This window comes from Rhinopithecus roxellana, chromosome 20 (genome assembly GCF_007565055.1).
Source record: "Rhinopithecus roxellana isolate Shanxi Qingling chromosome 20, ASM756505v1, whole genome shotgun sequence".
Classification (NCBI taxonomy): domain Eukaryota; kingdom Metazoa; phylum Chordata; class Mammalia; order Primates; family Cercopithecidae; genus Rhinopithecus; species Rhinopithecus roxellana.
Window position 1 is genome coordinate 25674603 of NC_044568.1, and position 21744 is coordinate 25696346.

The window sequence follows — 21744 nt, forward strand, 5'->3', positions numbered from 1 at the left end:
TACTGCTCTTGCTAAGTAGTACAGCCGCCTCGGGATCCCCGGCAACCCCGCTGTGCCTGGCACGGAATGGGAGGCCCTAACCACAAGTTAAAGCCAGCTGAATCTCAGCCCTTTTTCATGATGCATATTTGGAGAGTAAAGTATTTAAGTTACATATCTTAGGACCAGACTCAAGCAATAGCTTGCTCACCTTAAAGGTCAGACTACTGTTTAATTTATTGCTCACTTTTCCTTGAGTTTTGGCTCTGTTTTCTAGGTTTTCAAGCCTATGGCTGCTGCTGCTGCGGAGATTGTGGAGAAAAATGGCTTTAGAGATAAGATTATGGTTATCAACAAGCATTCCACCGAGGTGACTGTAGGTCCAGGTGAGATCTACACATCCTGTGTTGAAAGCTTTGCTTGCCCTTGTGTGAGAGAAGAAAAGCGTTATTCCAGTTACCTGGAACAAATCCAGGTCATAGCATAGAAATGGGGCCTCTCTGTGTGGAGCTCCCTTCAATAAGGACTTGGTTTCTCTTGATGTTTATTTTCCTGCTAGTTAAAACTAGTCAGCAAGGAGTAGACTAGAGCTAGTCAGGTCCATCTGTGGAGACGCAAACAAAGCCTGCATTTGCTTTAAGCAAGTTGGAATTCTTATGGGGCTCAACTCTAGAGTTTCAACTACCAATAATCATGCCTTGGATAAACCTCATTGGCTATGATACTGCCACTGTGCAAGGCTCAACTCTGAGTTTCATCAGGTAGAGAGTACTTAATTCTGACATCCTGCCTCTGCATACAACATGAACGATTTTCCTGTATTACATTGTCTCTTAAGGTTTCCAGAATATATATATGTACACATACACACACACATATATATGTATTATATATATATATATTTTTTTTTTTTTTTGAGACGGAATCTCACTGTGTCACCCAGGCTACGTTGCAGTGGTGCAATCTTGGCTCACTGCATCCTCCACCTCCCAGGTTCAAGTGATTCTCCTGCCTTAGCCTCCCAGGTAGCTGGGATTACAGGTGCCTGCCACCATGCCTGGTTAATTTTTGTATTTTTAGTAGAGACAGGGTTTCACCATGTTGGCCAGGCTGGTCTCTAACTACTGACCTTAAGTTATCCATCTGCCTTGGCCTCCCAAAGTGCTGCGATTACAGGCGTGAGTCACCATGCCTGGCCCCCAGAATTTTTTTTTTTTTTTTTTTGAGACGGAGTCTCGCTCTGCCGCCCAGGCTGGAGGTGCAGTGGCGCGATCTCGGCTCACTGCAAGCTCTGCCTCCCGGGTTCACGCCATTCACCTGCCTCAGCCTCCCAAGTAGCTGGGACTACAGGTGCCCGCCACCTCGTCCGGCTAGTTTTTTTTTGTATTTTTAGTAGAGACGGGGTTTCACCGTGTTAGCCAGGATGGTCTCAATCTCCTGACCTCGTGATCCGCCCGTCTCGGCCTCCCAAAGTGCTGGGATTACAGGCTTGAGCCACCACGCCCAGCCCAGAATATTTTTTATAGTCTAGAACTTTGTTTCAGTCGTTGAAAATTTCACATGCCACTGACACTTAGAAAACATAGTTGAAAGATTTGCAAAGGAAAAACTTCTGTGGTGAAGTTATGCATAACACCATGGGTTTTTTCTAATTTTTTGTGGCGATAGGGTCTTACTATGTTGCTCAGGCTGAACTCTAACTCTTATGCTAAAGTGATCCTCCCATCTCAGCCACGCAAGTACCTGGGACTACAGGTGTGCACCACTGTGCCTTTTTCACCACGGTTGAAGAATGCAGTATCATTCTGAATTGAAGCTTCTACCTAAGGTCAACATCATTCTCCCATTTAACAATTTTTTTTTTTAATGGAGAATCTGAAACATATACAAAAGAAGTGGATACTATCTTATGTATTTATTTGAGACAGAGTCTCACTCTTGTTGTCCAGGCTGGAGTGCAATGGCAGGATCTCAGCTCACTACAACCTCTGCCTCCCATGTTCAGGCGATTGATTCTCCTGCCTCGGCCTCCCGAGTAGCTGGGATATACCACCATGCCTGGCTAATTTTTGTATTTTTAGTGGAGACGAGGTTTCACCATGTTGGCCAGGCTAGTCTCGAACTCCTGACCTCAGGTGACCCGCCTGCCTTGGCCTCTGAAAGTGCTGGGATTACAGATGTGAACCACCGCGCCTGGCCTTTTTTATCTTTAAAACATACAAACAAGTTTACAAGTCATTCCATTTACAATCAACATTATTGAAGTATGATTTACATTAAATGAATATCCATTTTCATTAGTTTGATGAGTTTTGACAAATATAAACACACTTGTAACCACCACCACCATGATTAAGGTAATAGAATATCTCCATCGTGCTCAAAGAGATTCTTCATGACCCTTTCTAGTCAGTCCCCCCATATCCTGGTCCTAGGCATCCACTCATAGACTTCTTCATTGTAGATTAGATTTGCTTCTCTAGGATTTCAAGGAAGTGGAATCATAGAAGTGTGGACTCTTCTGTGTGTGCTCTCTTTTATACAGCGTGATGCTGATAAGGCTCTTCCACACCGTTCGTGTCTTGGGGGTTCGTTCTTTTGTATTACCGAGCAGCACTCTATTAGATAGATGAACCATAGCTTGTTTATCCCCCCACCTGTTGATGGACAGGGATTTCTTGGATAGGTCTTTAGATTCACTGATCTTTTTTTTGCAGTGTCTAATATGCTATTAATGTTAAGTATATCTAGTAAACTCTTCATTTCTCTTTCTTTTTTTTTTTCTGGAGACAGGGTCTTGACCTGTGCCCCAGGCTGGAATGCAGAGGTGTGAGCACAGCTCATTGCAGCCTTGACCTCCTGGGCTCAAACAGTCCTCCTGCTTCAGCCTCCTGTGTAGCTGGGACCACAGGCTCATGCCACCATGCCTGGCTAACCTAAAAAAAATTTTTTTGGTAGAGATGGGATCTCAGTTTGTTGTCTAAGCTGGTCTCAAACTCCTGGGCTCAAGCAATTCTCCCACCTTCCAAAGTCCTAGGATTACAGGTGTGAGCTGCTGTGCCTGGTCTTTTTTTTTTTTTTTTTTTTTGAGAAGGAGTCTCGCTCTGTCGCCCAGGCTGGAGTGCAGTGGCCAGATCTCAGCTCACTGCAGGCTCCGCCTCCCGGGTTCACGCCATTCTCCTGCCTCAGCCTCCCGAGTAGCTGGGACTACAGGCGCCCGCCACCTCGCCCAGCTAGTTTTTTGTATTTTTTAGTAGAGACGGGGTTTCACCGTGTTAGCCAGGATGGTCTTGATCTCCTGACCTCGTGATCCGCCCGTCTCGGCCTCCCAAAGTGCTGGGATTACAGGCTTGAGCCACCACGCCTGGCCCTGGTGTCATTTTTGATATTGTATTTTTTATCTCTGAAAGTTCCACTTGATTATTTTTCATAACTTCCATTTTTTCTCATATTCATAGTTTCCTGTAAGCACATTTATTTTAGCTTTTTGAACATCCTTATCTTCTGTTCCCACCATCTTTGTTTTTTCTGGGTTTGTTCTCTTGACTCATTTTTATCCCTGTTCTGGGTCACATTTTCCTTCTTTACATGTCTAATCATTTTTGTTTGGATGCTGTGGCTATTGGGATTTCCCCATTGTTGAGTGCTAGACTTTGTTGTTTTTGGTTTTTAAACTTTGGCGTGCAGTTGGGTTACTTGCAGTTCAGATTGATCCTTTCAGGGCTTGTTTAAGCTTTCTTTGGGCAGGGTTAGAGTAGCTTTAAGTTAGGCCTTTTCAACAATAGTGTTGTGATATTTTGGCATTCTCCAACTAAGTGACATTTTGATAATTATTTGTTGTGGACCCTGTCCTTTGCATTATTGTAGGTTGTTTGCAGCATCCCTGGCCTCTTCCCAGTGTATGTCAGTAGCACTCCCTCCTCCCACCATTCTTGCCAACTAAAGATGTCTCCAGATTGTCACATGTCTTCCTTGGTCTTGAGTGTGTAAAATTGTCACCTGTTGAGAACCACTGCTCTAAGACTTTTTAGCCAGATAGTTACTGCAACCTTTCTGGGGTGTCTCCTGAGAGCTCCTAGGTGTGCAGCAGGGATTCCGTTGTCTGACTGATCAGAACTTGAATGTTTCCCAGGCCTCTGAGAGTTCTGGAGATTGTTAACTTAACGCTCATGCACCCTTTGCTCGGCTTTACAGAGTATTACCCTCTGTGTATGTGAATGTATTAACACAGACCCTAGAGGAACCCTGTGCAGCATTCTGAAGGCTTTTTTTCTGTGTAACTTCCTCTCTGATTCTCTGCCTGGCAAGTTCCAGCTGCTTCCATTCCCTGAACTTATTTCCTGTCTGTTTAACTCAGCAAGACTGCCGTGCTCTGCATGACCTCTTACCCTGTACTGTGGTCTGGAAAGAGTCTCCTGGCTGATAGCCAGAGCAGGGTAAAGGTTACTTGGTTTGTTTCCGTTCTTAGGGAGCAAACTGTGTTGCCTCTTGCTCAACATCTGAAAACACTTGTTTCTTACATTTTGCCCAGTTTTCTAGTTGATAACAGCAAGAGGGTAAGCCTGATCCCACTTACTCCACTATGGCAAGAGTGGAGATTGATTTATATTTTTTTGAGACAGTCTCACTTTGTTGCCTGGGCTGGAGTGTGGTGCTGTGAACACAGCTCACTGCAGCCTCGACTTCCTGGGCTCAAGTGATTCTCCTGCGTAGCTGGGACCACAGGCAGGCGCCACTACACCCAACTAATTTTTTTGTTTTTTTTTAAATTTTTATTAGAAACTAAGTCTTGTGGCTGGGTGTGGTGGCTCATGCCTGTAATCCCAGCACTTTGAGAGGCCGAGGCAGGCAGATCTCCTGAGGTTGGGAGTTTGCAACCAGCCTGACCAACTCTGTCTCTACTAAAAATACAAAATTAGCCAGGCTTGGTGGCGCATGCCTGTAATCCCAGCTACTCGGGAGGCTGAGGCAGGAGAATTGCTTGAACCTGGGAGGCAAAGGTTGCGGTGAGCCGAGATTGCGCTATGGCACTCCAGCCTGGGCAACAAGAGCAAAACTCTGTCTCAAAAAAAAGGAAAGAAAAAAACTAGGTCTCGCTTTGTTGCCCAGGCTGGTCTTGAACACCAGGCTTCGAGCAGTCCTCCTGCCTCAGCCTCCCAAAGTGCTGGGATTACAGATGGGAGCCACTGCATCTGCTGAGGTCATTTATTCTTGAAAATCCATCCATTTTGACAGCAAGGTTGGCTGTGCAGTGTGCTGACTCTGCCTCCAGGCAGCATTGTTCACACGCACCTCAGCTTAGGCCAGACCCCACATGTGATTTCTTACTTTAAAAAAAATTTTTTTTCTTTAGACGGAGTGGCTCTGTTGCCTAGGCTGGAGTACAGTGGCATGACCTCGGCTCACTGCAACCTCCACCTCCTGGATTCAAGTGATCCTTCCACCTCAGCCTCCTAAGTAGCTGATATTACAGGCATGCACCACCACCCGGCTAATTTTTGTATTTTTAGTAGAGATGGGGTTTCACTGTGTTGGCCAGGCTGGTCTTGAACTCCTGACCTCAAGCAATCCACCTGCTTCAGCCTCCCAAAATGCTGGGATTACAGGCGTGAACCACCACGCCTGGCCAATTTCTTAATACTTTTTCTTCATAGCACTTACCACTGCAATCATTAAATCATTATGTAGTTATGTATTTAATGTTTGTATCCCCACCCAGCTGAGGCATCCTGAGGTCATGCGCTGCGTGGGTTGTATTAACTATTCCATTCCGTTATTTGCTCAGGGCCTGTCATGTAAAGGAGTTCAGTTATATTTTGTTAAGTGAGTAGATCGTCAGTCGTGCTTCATCCATAATCCCTTGTAAATGTGACTTTGTTTCCGATCCTGTAGCGTGATAAGTGACTTCCTCATTGCCAGGTTGGGTGGCCTTTCCTCTGCTTTTCCTCTCTAACCACTGTGGCTTTGGTACTTCTGCCATTCCTTCCTTCTTGAAACTCTCCCTGGACCTTAGTGACATCTCTTCATCTTGGTTCTCCTGTGTTGCTTTCTTTCTGCTCCAAATGTGTGCTTTCCAAGGTTCTGCTCTCAGCCCTTTTAAAAAGTGGCATCTGAAGTGTCCTGTTCCCCAGAGCTGGATTACGTGCTGAGGCTTGCGGAGAGCCAACCCAGGAGCAGCGTGTGTTCATCCGTCTGTTTCGTTCATTTGGTAAGGGCTTAGGAAGCTCCTGGGGTGGCTACCCGCTTCTTGAGACAGTCTCACTGTATTGCCCAAGATGGAGTATGGTGGGGCAGTCTGAGCTCAGTACAGCTTCTGCCTCCTGGGTTCAGACAATTCTCATGCCTCAGCCTCCTGAGTAGCTGGGACTACAGGCGTGTGCTACCACACCTGGCTAATTTTTGTATTTTTAGTAGAGACAAGGTTTCACCACATTGGCCAGGCTGGTATCAAACTCCTGGCCTCAGTGATCCGCCCACCTTGGCCTCTCAAACTGCTGGAATTACAGGTGTGAGTCACTGTGCCTGGTTCTTGATTTTTATTTTAATGAAACAATTTGGACTGTAAAGCATTTTAAGTTATATAATTGGTTTAAACATTTAGGAGATAAAATTGGCAGAGTAGGTGATCAGTGGGTTGTAGGGTGACAGAAATCAAGAATGTATCTAGTGTGTGTTGACTTACGGGGCACTAGACCTTGTTGTGGGCCCTGGGGTACAGTAGTGGACAGGCAGTCTGCGGTCCTGCTGTCCTGGAGCTAGTAAATGATGCCCAGGTTCCTGGACTATGTGACTCATTCATTGAGGCAGAAACCCTGGAGGGAGGAGCAGGTGTGTTAGGTGGGGTGGGTTGGATGAGTTTTGGACAGTGTATTCCAGTTGGAGTTTGGCATGACATCAGAGAGGATGGGCAAGGCTTCTCGGGAGGGTGGTTTCTGGCAGAAGACAGAAGTTTTTTCTTAAGCTCCACTGATACTGTCATGGAGCACAGGTGAGCTTCATAGGAAGTGTGCATGTTTTTTTTTTATCTTCATCATCCCAACTACCACCACATGAGACAGAGCCCATTCACCCATTTTACTGATGAGGCAACTGATGGTCAGAACTAAGGGCTCAGGGATAGGAAGTGAGATCCAGGCCAGGCTCCAGCCTCGAGCTCGAGGTTCACACTGTCTCTGTTGTGCTCTTCTATCAGCTCCTTTCTTTTTTTTTTTTTTTTGAAATAGAGTCTCACTGTGGCCCAGATTAGAGTGCAATGGCGCAATCTCGGCTTACCGCAACCTCTACCTCCCGGGTTGAAGTGATTCTCCTGCCTCAGCCTCTCAAGTAGCTAGGATTACAGGCACCCATCACCACGCCTGGTTAATTTTTGTATTTTTAGTAGAGACAACGTTTCACCATGTTGGCCAGGCTGGTTTCAAACTTCTGACCTCAGGTGATCTGCCCATCTCGACCTCCCAAAGTGCTGGGATTACAGGCGGGAGCCACTGCGCCTGGCCCCCGTCAACTGCTTTCATGTATCTCTTTTCCTTGTGTCATCTGTAAGACTTGTGCTCTGTTCAGGGGAGATGAGTGGGCTTTGTCAGATTATAATTCATGAGGCATTAAAAGTGTTTACAGTTAATTCTCCCTGATGAATAGCCCCTTCCAAAGTCTGTTTTGGCTCTTGGCTCATTGAAAATTATAATTGTAGAAGTAGCGGTACGTTACTGAGATTTAGAAAACAGTTAACCCTCCCAAATCCTACCCTCCTCTAAAATCCTACTGTCCTAAAACAACTGTTATTTAAGAGATTGGTGACAAGGCGCTAAGTTCATTAAGGGGATTTACCATAGTGATCCGGGGATTCTAAGTCATGGATCTCAATTTTGGCTGCCAGAGCTGAACTCACAGGAGCTGGAAGATCATCAAAGAACCTTGCTGTCTTGCTTTGGCTTTCCCTCCGTCTCCCTGCAACCTAAAAGTATTTGAAGTACCAGCATTTGGTTTTTGCTTTTCTTTTTTTCTTTTTTTTTTTTTTTGAAACGGAGTCTCGCTCTGTCGCCCGGGCTGGAGTGCAGTGGCCGGATCTCAGCTCACTGCAAGCTCCGCCTCCCGGGTTCATGCCATTCTCCTGCCTCAGCCTCCTGAGTAGCTGGGACTACAGGCGCCTGCCACCTCTCCCGGCTAGTTTTTTGTAGTTTTTAGTAGAGACAGGGTTTCACCGTGTTAGCCAGGATGGTCTTGATCTCCTGACCTTGTGATCCGCCCGTCTCGGCCTCCCAAAGTGCTGGGATTACAGGCTTGAGCCACCGCGCCCGGCCGGTTTTTGCTTTTCAAATAATTTTTCTAATTTAGTGGTTAACAGTTTAATTGTTAATTTATATCTCTCTAATTGCTAATAGGGATGAAAAAATTTCCATATGTTTGATTTCTGTTTTGAATTGTATGTTTATATTTTTACCTGGTTTCTTTTTGGGTGTGTATTTTTTTCTTTTTTTTTTTCTTTGAGACAGAGTCTTACTCTGTCGCCCAGGCTGAAGTACAGTGGCACAATCTTGGCTCACTGCAACCTCTGCCTCCCAGGTTCAAGTGATTCTTATGCCTTAGCCTCCCGGGTAGCTGGGGTGGCGTGCGCCACCACACCTGGCTAATTTTTGTATTTTTGGTAGAGATGGAGTTTCGCCATGATGGCCAAACTGGTCTTGAACTCCTGACCTCAAGTGATCCTCCTGCCTTGGCCTCCCAAAGTGCTAGGATTACAGGTGTGAGCCACTGCACCTGGCCAATTTTTGTGTCTTTTGTGGAAATGGGGTTTTGTCATGTTGCCCAGGGTGATTGCAAACTCCTGAGCTCAAGAAGTCCATTGGGTATTGATAGTTTTCTTATCATTTTTTTCAGGTCTCCCTCCCAATATTAAACATACAGAATAGTTGAAAGAGCGGTACAGTAAACACCCATGATCCCTTACCCTAGATTTAGCAGTTAGCATTTTGTCATACATTTTACATACGGATTTTTTTTTTTTTTTGCTGAACCATTGGCAAATCAGTCGCAGACATCTTGACGCTTCTGAATACCTCAGCATGTGTATGTGCTTTTAGTGTGGTGACCCCTTAACCACTTATTTTTCCCATGTTTGCTGTAAATATTTTTCCTAGTCTGTTGCTTATGTCCGAATCTGTTTTCTTATGTTTTTCAGAGGGTGACATGCCGTGCCGTGCCAACATCCTGGTCACAGAGTTGTTTGACACAGAGCTGATCGGGGAGGGGGCGCTGCCCTCCTATGAGCACGCACACAGGCATCTTGTAGAGGTAGTGGACAGAGGGCTCCCTCAGACGTGTCTGTGGTCTCAGCCAGCTCACACAGCACTCACTCATGCACCGTGCTCCACACAGTCCAAGCCGTCAGCACCTCTCATGCACCTGGGACACCCCTCTATTCCTGGGGAGCTGTGGTTCTCCTCACTTGTGACTTTCGTGTCCCTTGAATGCCAAATCTTAATAGGTTAGAGTTGAAAAGCCAGAAACTATTTTCAAATTCAGTTCAGTTCAGCAAATATTCTCAGGAAGGCGATGCTTGAGCTGTCAATCCTGAGAAGTGATCAGGTGTTGGCCTGGCAGATGGAATATTTCTGGTAGAGGAGAGAGAGCAGCATGCGCTAGACGTGAGACTGAATCGGTGTGGTGGCTCCGGAGCCTGCTTTGGATTTTGTGCTGTGTGGGAGGCAGGAGAGATGGGCTTAGCAACTGAGGTTAGAGAACTGGGCAGGGGCTAGATGGAGCGGGGCTTGGGGGCCATGCCCAGAGGGTAGCTGTCATCTAGAAGGTGGGGTGGCGTCGTAGGAGGATTTAAAGCAGAGGATTGATAGCAGATTTATGCAGGCAGACATGTGCAGGGCATTTGGGGTATAGGGCTGGAGGTTGCGGGTGGATTAAAAGGCTGTGGAGTCGTCCAGACGCTGTGGTGCAGTGGGCCTCAGCCAAGGGCCTGATAGGTGGTCCCAGGAGTTGGTGGTCCCTTAGGTGTAGGAGGTATTGATGCCAGGGTTTGGGCACCTCGGAGCACAGGAAGAGGGGTAGCCTTGGGAAGGTTGGAAAGTGGTGAGGGCGATTCTTCTGGTTTAGACAGTTTGAGCTCTCTAAAGGTCAGCCAAGTAGAGAGGCCCAAGAGGCCCAGAGATGCATGGATTTAGTCAGTGAAGAGGGTGTGGTTGAGGTCACTCTGGAGAGTATGGAGGGAGAAGGTCTGGACCAGGGAGTCCCCTTGTGAGGTGGGGCAAAGGAAGCACAGCCTGGGGAATGAGGCGGGAGCGAGTCCAGTTACAGTGGCATTTCTCTACCAGAGCAAGGTTGGGAGACGCCTCGCGGGGAGGCCATTTGTGCTGCTAACCTTTTACCATGTCCGGAACAACCGCCACAACAGAATCATTTGGTCCAAGAGGCTAGTGGTGTCATGGTGGTGAAAGCCACGTGGGTAGCAGCTGTGAGTGTGTTCTTGTCGGATCCCTGTTGCCTGGTGCATGGAGGATGTGGAGTGGTTGCATGAGCTAGGAGGAAAGCTGGACAAGGAGCCGGAGCCGCAGCCTGGGGGCTGAGTGCGCAGCAATGCCCAGCGGCGCCAGAAGGCTGGGCAGCTGAGTGGGCACCATGGTCCATAGGGCTTTGCCAAAGGAGGCTCTTGTTTTGGTGCTGGGCAAGAGCGGCACTGAAGGGATGCTGAGCCCAGAGCCAGGATCACTGGCCAGCAGCAGGACTTGAAGCATTTAAGAGTGCCAGGTAGCCAGGAACTTAGCTGACATAAGTCATTTTAGGCACAGTGTGTATTCTTTTTGAAATCTAGTGCCTTTTTTTTTCCCCTTTTCCAAGGGCATAGGGCTGAAAACAGTTCACTATCCTAATAGTATAAGGTGTTGGACATTACTGAACCAACCTCATGTTAAGGAATAAACCTCTTTTGATCAGTGGGGATTACTGTGGTTCTGAGCACCTGATTTTTGTTTGGTTTTTTTTTTAATATAAACTTAGGAAAATTGTGAGGCCGTGCCCCACAGAGCCACCGTCTATGCACAGCTGGTGGAGTCCAGGAGGATGTGGTCGTGGAACAAGCTGTTTCCCATCCGCGTGCAGACCAGCCTCGGAGAGCAGGTTATCGTCCCTCCTGTGGACCTGGAGAACTGCCCTGGCGCACCCTCTGTCTGTGACATTCAGCTGAACCAGGTGTCACCAGCCGACTTTACAGTCCTCAGCGATGTGCTGCCCATGTTCAGGTACCAAGGAGCCACCATAGGTGATGGCACTTTAAGACATTTGATGGAAGTTTGGTCTTAGGAAGTTCTTTTTGCGTGGGAAGGAAACCTAGCTGCTATCACCTGCCTCGAAGGCAAGAGTCTTTGCAGCCAAATGTCATTGCCAGTGAGGTCACTGTAAAAGCTTAAAAAATGGGAGTGTGTGAGGGTGAGGTTAAACTCTGCTTACATTCTTGAATATTATTCCTCAGCATAGACTTCAGCAAGCAAGTCAGTAGCTCAGCAGCCTGCCATAGCAGGCAATTTGAACCTCTGACATCTGGCCGAGCTCAGGTGGTTCTCTCGTGGTGGGACATTGAAATGGACCCTGAGGGGAAGATCAGGTGCACCACGGCCCCCTTCTGGGCACACTCAGACCCAGAGGAGATGCAGGTAAGAGGCAGCAGCCGAGCATGTGCCCTGTCAGGAAACTTGTTCACTGCTGTTCATGGGAAAGTAGCAGTTGAACCTTAGACCCATGAGAATTTAGAGACAGGAGGACTGTGTCAGAATCAAAGACAAAAGTTTTTAAAACACAAGCAAAGGCTAGCTATAGTGAGGTAGCCTTTCCAGGGTGAGCTCATGGTCAGCACCCTTGGACACAGTGGGCAACAGAGAAGGTGGCTTTCCTGTCCCCCTCATCATGATGCAGCTCTCCTTAGATGACCACCGCTCATCCCCTGAGTCATCCCAGGGGGCTCCCATCAGCTTGGAATAGAGAACTACAGCCTCACCTTCTGTGGCCTCGAAATCTACTTTCTCCACCCCGATAGAAAGTAGGCAGAGGACATGAAAGACAGAAAAGGAAATACAGATGACGGGGATAGTTGCCCACTCTCCCTCATAATAAGAGAAATGCAGTATTAGCTGTTCACAGCACCTGTGCTCCCAGCCTCTCAGGAGACTGAGACAGGAGGATTGCTTGAACCCAGAAAGTCGAGGCTGCAGTGAGTCGTGATTGCATTACTGCACTCCAGCCTGGGCAATAGATGAGACCCTGTCTCTAAAAAAAGAGAGAAATGCAACTTTCAACTGCAATGATATATCATTTTCACCTATTAGTGAATAAAGTTTAAACAGTTTGCAAGCACACTGTTGGTGAAGCTCAGGGAAAAAGCAGGAAAGCGAGTCATCAGAATGTCTCGGGTAGAAAGCAATGCTGCTTCCAGATGTGGGGCTGTGGCTGGATTTGCGTCTGTGCAGAATAGTTGTGTCCAGCCCTGGTTTAGTAGAAAAAGGCCAACCTAAAGGCCACTAGCAGGGATCAAGTCCGTTATCCTTTTAGTGGGTGAGGTAGCTCTCTGTGCACTGATGTGGGGGCAAGCTTCAGGGTGGATTATTACCTGACACAAAAATAAAGGTGCAGAATGGTGTGTCATGTGGCAGCACTGGTGTTAGTAAAAATAGGAATATGTGTGTTTATGAGTGGATAGTTGTCTGGTGTACATATAAGGATATCTTTGGAAGAATTCCCAGAAATTGGTAAAACTGACTGCATCTGGGAATGGGGACTGGAGGTTAGGGGTGGAAAGGAAACATTTTTCACTATGTGTCCTTGTGTATCTTTTGAATTTTCTGTTATGTGCTTGTGTTATTTACACCCCCATCCACCCTCCCTCACTGTCACACTCAGAGGAAAAGAAAGTGGGAAAGGTTTGTCGTAATTGCCTAATGGGTTCTTCCCACCCACTGCTAGACAAAACCAATTCGCTGACACCATGGCTTTGCAATAAAGAGTTTAACTGATATAAAGCCAGCCACACCACGTGGAAGACAGAGTTATTGCTCAAATCAGTCTCCCTGAAAATTCACAGGCTAGAGTTTTTTGTTCGTTTTGAGACGGAGTTTCGTTCTTGTTGCCCAGGCTGGAGTGCAGTGGCGCGATAGCTCACTGCAACCTCCACCTCCTGGGTTCAAGCAATTCTCTTGCCTCAGCCTCCCAAGTAGGTGGGATTACAGGCATGCGCCACCACGCCTGCCTAATTTTGTATTTTTAGTAGAGATGGGGTTTCTCCATGTTGGCCAGGCTGGTCTCAAACTCCTGACCTCAGGTGATCCACTCCCCTGGCCTCCCAAGGTCCTGGGATTACAGGTGTGAGCCACCGCGCCTGGCCCAGGCTAGGATTTTTCAAGGATAGTTTGGAAGGCCAGGGAGTCCACTTCTGGGTGGAGTCATCAGACAGAAATGTAAAAACCCAAAAAGACATTTCAAAGGGTCAATCTTAGGTTCTACAAGGGTGGTGGTATCTGCAGGAGGAGTCAGGGAAGGTTGCAGATCTTATGACCTAATAATGGCTTCACCCTAGCAGAATTCAGCCTCCTCTCATCCTCGTAACCTGATGATCTTTCATTAAGTTTAAGTTTAATTTTGGGGAAGGGCGGTTATCATTTAAAATATTAATCGACTGGGCTCGGTGGCTGACGCTGGTAATCCCAACACTTTGGGAGGCCCAGATGGTTGGATCATTTGAGGTCAGGAGTTTGAGACCATCCTGACCAACATGGAGAAACCCCACTTCTACTAAAAATACAAAAATTAGCCGGATGTGATGGTGCATGCCTATAATCCCAGCTACTCAGGAGGCTGAGGCAGGAGAATTGCTTGAACCCATGAGATGGGAGGTTGAAGTGAGCTGAGATCATGCCACTGCACTCAAACCTGGGTGGCAGAGTGAGACGAATAAAAAATAAACTATTAACCAAATGTCTCCCAAAGTTAGCTTGGCCCAGACCCAGGAATGATTAAGGGCAGTTTAGACGTTAAAGCGAGATGGGGTTGGTAAGTTGAGATCTCTTTCACTGTCGTAATTCTCTCACTGTGTTTTGCAAAGGCAGTTTTGGTTTCAGGGCCAAGAAATAGAACCTGTCTCTACCCAGGAGCACCTTAGGCACCATCCTTTGTTCATGGTCCAGCCTGCCTGGCCTTAACCACTGGCTTTGTTTTAAATGCTCACCTGCTGGTTCTAGGTGGCCATAACATTGACTTCCTGGAAGGCTTTAGCAGCTTCCCCTACTCCATTCCCAGAATTACTGTGTAGGCCGAAGGGTCGTGACTGCTGGGGGATTGCTGTCAATCAGCGTATCCGTACCGACAGCAGCATGTGAGACTAAGAAGTATGTGAGCTTTAGAAGTATGTGAGCTTCTTAGCCTCCCCTCCACCTTCCAGGTGCCTGGCCCCGGGTGGGTGTGTGTCCAGCCAGCCGTGCCAGCTTCCCTCTGCAGGCTGTGTGTGTGTGTCACTCTGAATTCACCCACAGAGTTGAGATTGGCATTGCACCACATTCTTCCTAAGACTGTGTTGCAGAATTAGCATAAGAATAGTGTTAAAATGTTAGGACTTTTGGCCGGTGGCTTGCTCCTGTAATCCCAGCACTTTGGGAGGCCAAGGCGGGTGGATCATCTGAGGTCAGGAGTTCAAGACCAGTCTGGCCAACATGGTGAAACCCCGTCTGTACTAAAAATACAAAAAAATTAGTTGGGCATGGTGACAGGCACCTGTAATCCCAGCTACTTGGGAGGCTGAGGCAGGAGAATCGCTTGAACCCGGGAGGTGGAGGTTGCAGTGAGCCGAGACTGCACCATTGCACTCCAGCCTGGGCAACAAGAGCGAAACTCCGTCTCAAAAAAAAAAAAAAAAAGTTAGTACTTTTAATTTGCATGTCTTCAGAGCACTACTATGTATTTTTTCTCCTTGAATCCTCTTAGTAGACAAACCAGGTAACCACAACCGTAGCCAACCCGGGACCCAGCAGGCTCCAGGGATTAGAGCAGGGCCTTGTGTCCAGGAGCAGTAGAATGGGTCCTGCCCCTGGTCTCTTGACTATGGGTCTTGTGTTGTTTCTCTACCAGCGTTGACTTTTGGATTGGAAATTGAAAGCTGCTAATGAACCTCCCTCATGAATTCATCAAACTGCTTTGATCCTAAGTATATTTAGCCTGTCCCACCTTGGCACAGTGGGTTCTGTCACCAGCTGTTCGGCGTTAGGACCTAGGAAGTCCCTGTGGTGGGAACATGGGAAGGATATGATGACAGTGCAGTGCCATGGGACCCTAGGAGGGGTTGGGAAAGAGTTCTCCTGTCTTCTTCACATACATTTGCATAGTGTGGGAATGAATAAAAGGTTTAAAAGAACCTGTATTATTCCTGTTACTGTTTATTTTTCCAGAACATATCTGGTCAGATTTTCATTTTCTAGTTTTTATGTTCAAGTAGGCGTCTTAAATGTGTGGGAATGTCATTCGCTGCCTTTTTGTTAAATTCAAGACCAGGCAGGTGGGCACATTCCTTACCTGTGCTCTTGGAGTCCCACAGGGCAAAGTTTTTCTTAGTTCCTGAAGGTGACGGAATGAGCGGGCAGTTGTCTCATCAGAGTTGAGCCAGGCATCTCCTGTTTTTGTTCGTTAGAGACAGGGTCTTTATTGCTCAGGTTGGATTGTAGTGGCACCTCTTAGCTCACTGCAGCTGTCAACTCCTGGGCACAAGCGATCCTCCCACCTCAGCCTCCTGAGTAGCTGGGACTACAGGCATGTGCCACCATGTCTGGCTAATTTTGTGTTTTTTGTCGAAATAGGGGTCACTGGTATGTTACCCAGGCTGGTCCCATATGCCTGGCCTCAAGCGATTCGCCAGTCTTGGCCTCCCAAATTGTTGGATTTACAGGCGTGAACCACCGTGTCCAGCTGGCATCTACTTTTTAGGACAGTTCTTCCTTTTTCAAAAAGAAGCTTAACAATTATGAGAGAAATAAACCTCATTATATAAAATAAAAATATCACTCATGGTCCTCCCTTTCACTCAAAATAGCTCCCTTTCTTTGGTCCCTCTCCAAATGCGTGGGCGTGGTCGGTGCTCCTCTCTGTTCCAGGCCTTCAGCAGCAGCGTTTAAGATGTCTGTCCGTATTCTGCACAAGGGCTTATATCCCGTTCTGAGCCCTGGCCATTTGCGTGGGTTCCAGTTTTTGCTGGTATAAATAATTCTGTGATTTGCATTTTTATGGGAATATAACTCTTTTCTTTTTTTTTTTTTTTTTTTTTGTTTGGGTTTTCTTAGGATAAAATCCTGTATGTGGGCTTTGTAGTAAGGACTAGCACAGCCTATTAAAAATTGACTCTGGATCATTGTCAACCATGTTTCGCAATTTAGAATCTTCGGTTATTTAAATACTTTAATTCAAAGAATAAGCCAAAACCTTTTTGTATTTTCCCAATTTTTTATTTTGAAAAATTATCAATCTACAGAATAAGTGAAAATGAACACTGATAGTCCCTTTATTAATTTAAATTTACCAGTTAACGTTTGCCACACCTGCTTTGTCTTTGTCTTCTGCCTCTCCCTGCATCTCTACACACACAGACACACACACATGCACACACACATGCACACGCACACAGACACACACACGCACACCCAATGCACACGCACACGCTCGTGCAGTTTTTTGCAAAATCATTTGAAAATAAGTTGCAGACATCTGACACTTTACTTTTAAATACCTCAACACATATCTCCCAAGAATGAAAACAGTCTGCAACATAAACGAACCACATGATCACACCTAAGAAAAACAGTGGTTCCATAGTATCATCTAACATATGGTTCAAAATAAAATTTCTCTGTCTCCAAAAGTCCTTGATAGCTTTTGTTTCCTCAGTCTACGATCCAGTTAGGTGTAGTGCATTGCATTTGACTGTGCTGTAAATTCCGAGTATGTTAAAGCCTTTGGAGTGTGTGCCATGGGACTATTCCGAAAAGGTTCCCCTCAAACCACGAGGTTTAAACCATTGTTTTTTCCTTCAAATGAAACATTTGGCACAGCCCTGCATGTTGAAGAGAGAGCTTTGGTGCTCCTCTGATGGGATGGGGACTGGAGCCTGCACTTGTCCCTTCCCCTGAGCCACTCTGGCAGATTGCTGCCCTTGGCCACATTATGTCTTCCTAAAGCCAGCAGGGTTCCCACAAAGTTTTGGGCCACTGGCCTCTGAGTTTAGAGTTTGTTTCTTTATCTCCTTGGCCACAGTAGCCAGCTGCAGTCTACATTGTGGATGCCTGAAAACTCGCAGTTCTCTGGCATTTGGCTCCTGGATTTGCTCATGCTGCAGCATGTTGACAGCTGACTCTGTTCCCTGTTTCAGTGGCGGGACCACTGGATGCAGTGTGTGTACTTCCTGCCACAAGAGGAGCCTGTGGTGCAGGGCTCAGCGCTCTGCCTGGTAGCCCACCATGATGACTACTGCGTGTGGTACAGCCTGCAGAGGACCAGGTGCGCTGAGCCTCGTTGGGGTGGAGGATGAGCCTCTGAAACTTGTATGTAAATTCCCCATTTACAGACGCTCTGGAGGCGCCAGTGGGTTGATTTGTGTCTGGACAGAATAATATAAGAACAAAGATTTGTGACCAGTGTGTCAGTGCCCATTCGGGTGTGCCCAGGAGAGGCTGTCCTGGGTTGCTGGAATCTGTTTAGAGCAGATGCGTAGGAAAAGTCTGGAATTAGCGGGTGCTGTAACCTCTCATGCCTACTGGAGACCAGTGTCCAGATTCCTGCCCTCTAGAGACCTATGGAGGCGCTCACAGCCCATGTCTGTTTGTTAATCTCCTGGCCTAGTCCTGAAAAGAATGAGAGAGTCCACCAGATGCGCCCCGTGTGCGACTGCCAGGCTCACCTGCTCTGGAACCGGCCTCGGTTTGGAGAGATCAATGATCAGGACAGAACTGATCGATACATCCAGGCTCTGAGCACCGTAAGTGTCCAGCCCCTTGGCTGGTTGTGGGGGATAAGGGAAAAAGAAGTTTGTCCATGAGCCCCAGCACTCTGCTTATGATTTGCTAAGTTTCTTTCCTGTGTCCTCTTGTCTCTGAATGGCTTCAGCGAGCGCCTTCTGGGGTGGGCACTGCAGCAGAATGCTGGAGAGCCTGGGGCTACTCTCTGCTGTACTGGGAGAGCCTCTGGCTGGGCTCCTGCTGGACGCCTTCGCCTTGTCAGGCACAGTCGTTACTGTGGGTGGTCGCAGTGGATTCGGCCACCCCTCTCCTCTTTTCATGTGTTACTACATTTCTCCAATTTTCTAAAGTGTAGATCTGATCATGTGACTCCCCTGCCTGAAAATCTTTGCTCCCTGCAGGACTCGGCCTGGGGATTACAGATGGGGCTTAGAGGGAGGGTCTCTTGAGGCCCTTGGGGGTGTGTACAGAAATAAGTGTGCACGTGTGCATTCTGGAGGATGGGGGAGGATCCAAGCCATCCGGAGTTTCTCTCAGGAATCTGTCACCCAGAAAGGCATCCCTGCCTTTGGGGAGTCAGTTGTGAACCCTCGAGCCTTGGAGGCTCTTAGCTGTCCGTGCTGTCACCAGACAGGGAAGAAGCCTGTTGTCATGGACTGGGAGGTGGCCTGCACGTGGGGCAGGCCTTCAGTGGGGCCTCTAGGCTGGGTTGAGGAGTGTCTTTTCTGACAGTGGGGACAAGTGGGGAGACGTGAGCGAGGCGGGCGTGTTTGAGGCTGGGGGTGGTTACTGCATGAGGATGCAGGGGCATGGTCCAAGGTCTGGGCAAGTGGGGTGAGAAGGGAAACATTTCTGACAGCTTGCCAGCAGGAATCTTCTGGCAAACTGGAGGAAGCCCTGTGCTGAGGTTGCCCGTTCCCCGCAGGTGCTGAAGCCAGACAGCGTGTGCCTGTGTGTCAGCGATGGCAGCCTGCTCTCCGTGCTGGCCCATCACCTGGGGGTGGAGCAGGTACAGACGTGCACCCTTGTCAGCCTCCTGAGGTGGGCTCGTGAGTTAGGGCGTTGTGTGGTCCGGGTGCACAATTCTGTGTTCAAGGCTGTTTGCAAGGGCCACTGTCGTGGGTGCAGCATGCTCGGGTCAGGGGCTGGGGTTTATTGCCTGTGTGTGCAGGCAGGCGTCAGGCTGCTGAGCTGGTGCTCAGACTGCCCCAGGGAGGGAATGAGTGCAGGGAGGGTTGTTCAGGTGTGTCCTCTGCCTTGGGATGGTCTTGTCGCATTTTAATCTTTAATTTCTTCTCTGTTAAGTGAATATCTTACAACTAATAGCGTGGTGTTCCCTTTAGGTATTTACAGTCGAGAGCTCAGCAGCTTCTCACAAACTGTTGAGAAAAGTAAGTGAGAATTGTTGCTGCAATAGGAGAGGACCTGTGGGATCTGGGTTGATGGCTTTGAAGTGGCATTGGCCCGGGGGAACGAAGGAGTAGCAGCTCACTTGCACCCCTGTGTTGTCTTGGCTGCTGCCTGGAGAGCAGCCGAAGGCCTTGGGGGCTGTCACTGAAATAGAGGCAGGCATTTGCACTCTGCTTTGTTTTTTTGTGTCTGAAGTTGAGGCTTTTCTCCTCACTTCACATAAAGCTCCTGTTGCCGTAGAACTGAGTGTAGGGTGTGTTTCTGGGACATCCGTGCCGAGGGAGCCAGTGCTCACAGCCTGATGGGAGATGCCATTTCTCTCCCTGGCCAGTAACTGGTTTCATTTCCTCTCCAAAGGGGAACCCCCTTCACCAGAACTACAGGCCCGCACTGAGTCCTGGTGTGCGCTGGCGGGAGAAATTTCTTCTGCTTTCATCACATTCTGCTCCTGATCTCATCCGTGGTCTATAGGATGCCCCCCAAGGAGAGAATTTCCACAAAGCAGATAAAAGTGGTGCTCCAGAACTATTTGCCAGAAAATTCAAAGCGGAGAATGCAACTTTGAGAGATTTTTTTTCCTGACAAAAACAATAGTATGAATACAGTAATTTTATGGCTTTCTTTCTAAGATCTTCAAGGCTAACCACTTGGAAGATAAAATTAACCTCATAGAAAAACGGCCGGAATTATTAACAAGTGAGGACCTGAAGGACAGAAAGGTGAGTAGCGGGAGCCTTTTGGCCGCGCTGGGCTGTGTTAGGGTAGGCAGCACGGCACTGAGGTAGCCCAGGCCCCACCCCATCCTTGGGGTCTCACAGTGGGTCCTCCACGTAACCTTACCTCCTAGGAGCTCCCACTGTCGAGGCTTTCATGGAGCTGCCTGGTGAGCAGATGGTTGCACTGCTCTTTTTTTTTGGAAAACGGGGTCTCGCACTATCGCCCAGGCTGGAGTGCAGTGGCACGATCTTGGCTCACTGCAGCCTCGACCTTCCAGCCTCAAGCGATCCTCCCACCTCTCCCGAGAAGCTGGGACTATAGGCATATGCCATTACGCCCGGCTAATCTTTGTATTTTTTGTAGAGTCAGGGTTTCATTATGTGGCCCAGGCTGATCTTAAACTCCTGGGCTCATGCGATCTGCCAGCCTCAGCATCCCAAAGTGCTGGGATTACAGGCGTGAGCCACCACACCTGGCTGTACTGCTCTTAGCTCACCCTCATCTCTGCTCCTTCAGGTCAGGACAGAGCCTCTCTCTTAGCTTTCCTAGGAGCAGAGCGTGTCCTTTCCTCTCCACTGCACTCCTGTCTTCAGTCCCCGTCCACGGCTTCCTGCTGCAGTCAGGCTTCCAGGCCCTGAAACTGCTTCTACCAGCAACCTCGTCGTTACTCCCATGGTCTCCCTGCAGGCTTCATCTACTCTAGCCGCTTGTCCTTGTGACCTGGGACTTCTTCCTGTGCTGGGGAAGTCTCTTTCCACTCACCTTCCTGACTGTCCTTCCCTCGCGCTGCTCTGTGGCAGTCTCCCCGTGTCCCCCGCTTCCCCCTACTGCATCCTCTCTGGTAATCCTGTTCCTTCTCATGTGTGAGTCAGTGACCATCAGAGCCGGCCTTCCCTCGTTGCAGTTTTGGATTCAAATCTCATGTCCAGCTGCTACCCTGTCACTTTTCCTTGGATGTCCCACAAACCAGACTCATCTAAAGCAGAGCTGTCATCTTTCATCCTTCCTGCCAGTCTTTTTTTTAAATAACAGGTTTATTGAGATGTAGTTGACATACCACAAAATTAATGCATTTCAAGTATACAGTTCAGTGATTTTTTAAGTAAATGTATGGAGTTAAACAACCATCACCCAGTCTCATTTAGAACATTTCCAGGCCAGGCATGGTGGCACATGCCTGTAATCCCAGAACTTTGGGAGGCCAAGGTGGGAGGATCGCTTGGACCCAGGAGTTCAAGACCAATCTGGGCAACATAGGGAGACCCTGTCTCTGTAAAAAAAAGAAAAAAGAAAAAAAAAGAAAAATTAACCCAGAGTGGTGGCATGTGCCTGTAGTCCCAGGAGGCTGAGGCGGGTGAGGTGGGATGATCGCCTGAGCCCAGGAGTTGGAGGCTGCAGTGAGCCATTCTTATGGCAGAGCACTACATCGTGGCTGACAGAGTGATATCTTGTCTCTAAAAAAAAATTGGAATGAAAAGAGAACATTTCTGTTACCTCCCAAATTCCCGGGAGCCTGTTGATAGTCAGCATGCTCATGCCCCAGGCCTGGCAGCCACTGGTCTGGTTTCTGTCTCCAGTGTGTGCCTCTTCTGGCTTTGCTGAAAAGTGAGGTACGCAGTGTGTGGTCTTGCGAGTCTGCCTCCTTTCACTGAGC

At 48.0% G+C, this 21744-nt stretch overlaps 1 protein-coding gene and 1 non-coding gene across 9 annotated transcripts in view; one reads left to right on the plus strand and one right to left on the minus strand.

The window, feature by feature from the left end:
* Window positions 1-21744, plus strand: part of PRMT7 (protein arginine methyltransferase 7) — a 48043-nt gene that overhangs the window by 17897 nt on the left and 8402 nt on the right. For 5 of the 8 annotated variants that reach the window (XM_030924663.1, XM_010355045.2, XM_030924656.1 and 2 more), the window contains 9 exons: window positions 257-365; window positions 9158-9270; window positions 10984-11225; window positions 11456-11636; window positions 17378-17505; window positions 17848-17983; window positions 18889-18972; window positions 19307-19354; window positions 20003-20092. In XM_030924663.1, coding sequence (XP_030780523.1) covers window positions 257-365; window positions 9158-9270; window positions 10984-11225; window positions 11456-11636; window positions 17378-17505; window positions 17848-17983; window positions 18889-18972; window positions 19307-19354; window positions 20003-20092 — 1131 coding nt within the window. The remainder of the gene's footprint in view (window positions 1-256; window positions 366-9157; window positions 9271-10983; window positions 11226-11455; window positions 11637-17377; window positions 17506-17847; window positions 17984-18888; window positions 18973-19306; window positions 19355-20002; window positions 20093-21744) is intronic. The other 3 variants (XM_030924657.1, XM_030924659.1, XM_030924660.1) reach the window with 2 other exon arrangements.
* Window positions 579-721, minus strand: LOC115895388. Its single transcript, XR_004055585.1, has one exon. It is a non-coding gene; the product is annotated as a U4 spliceosomal RNA (small nuclear RNA).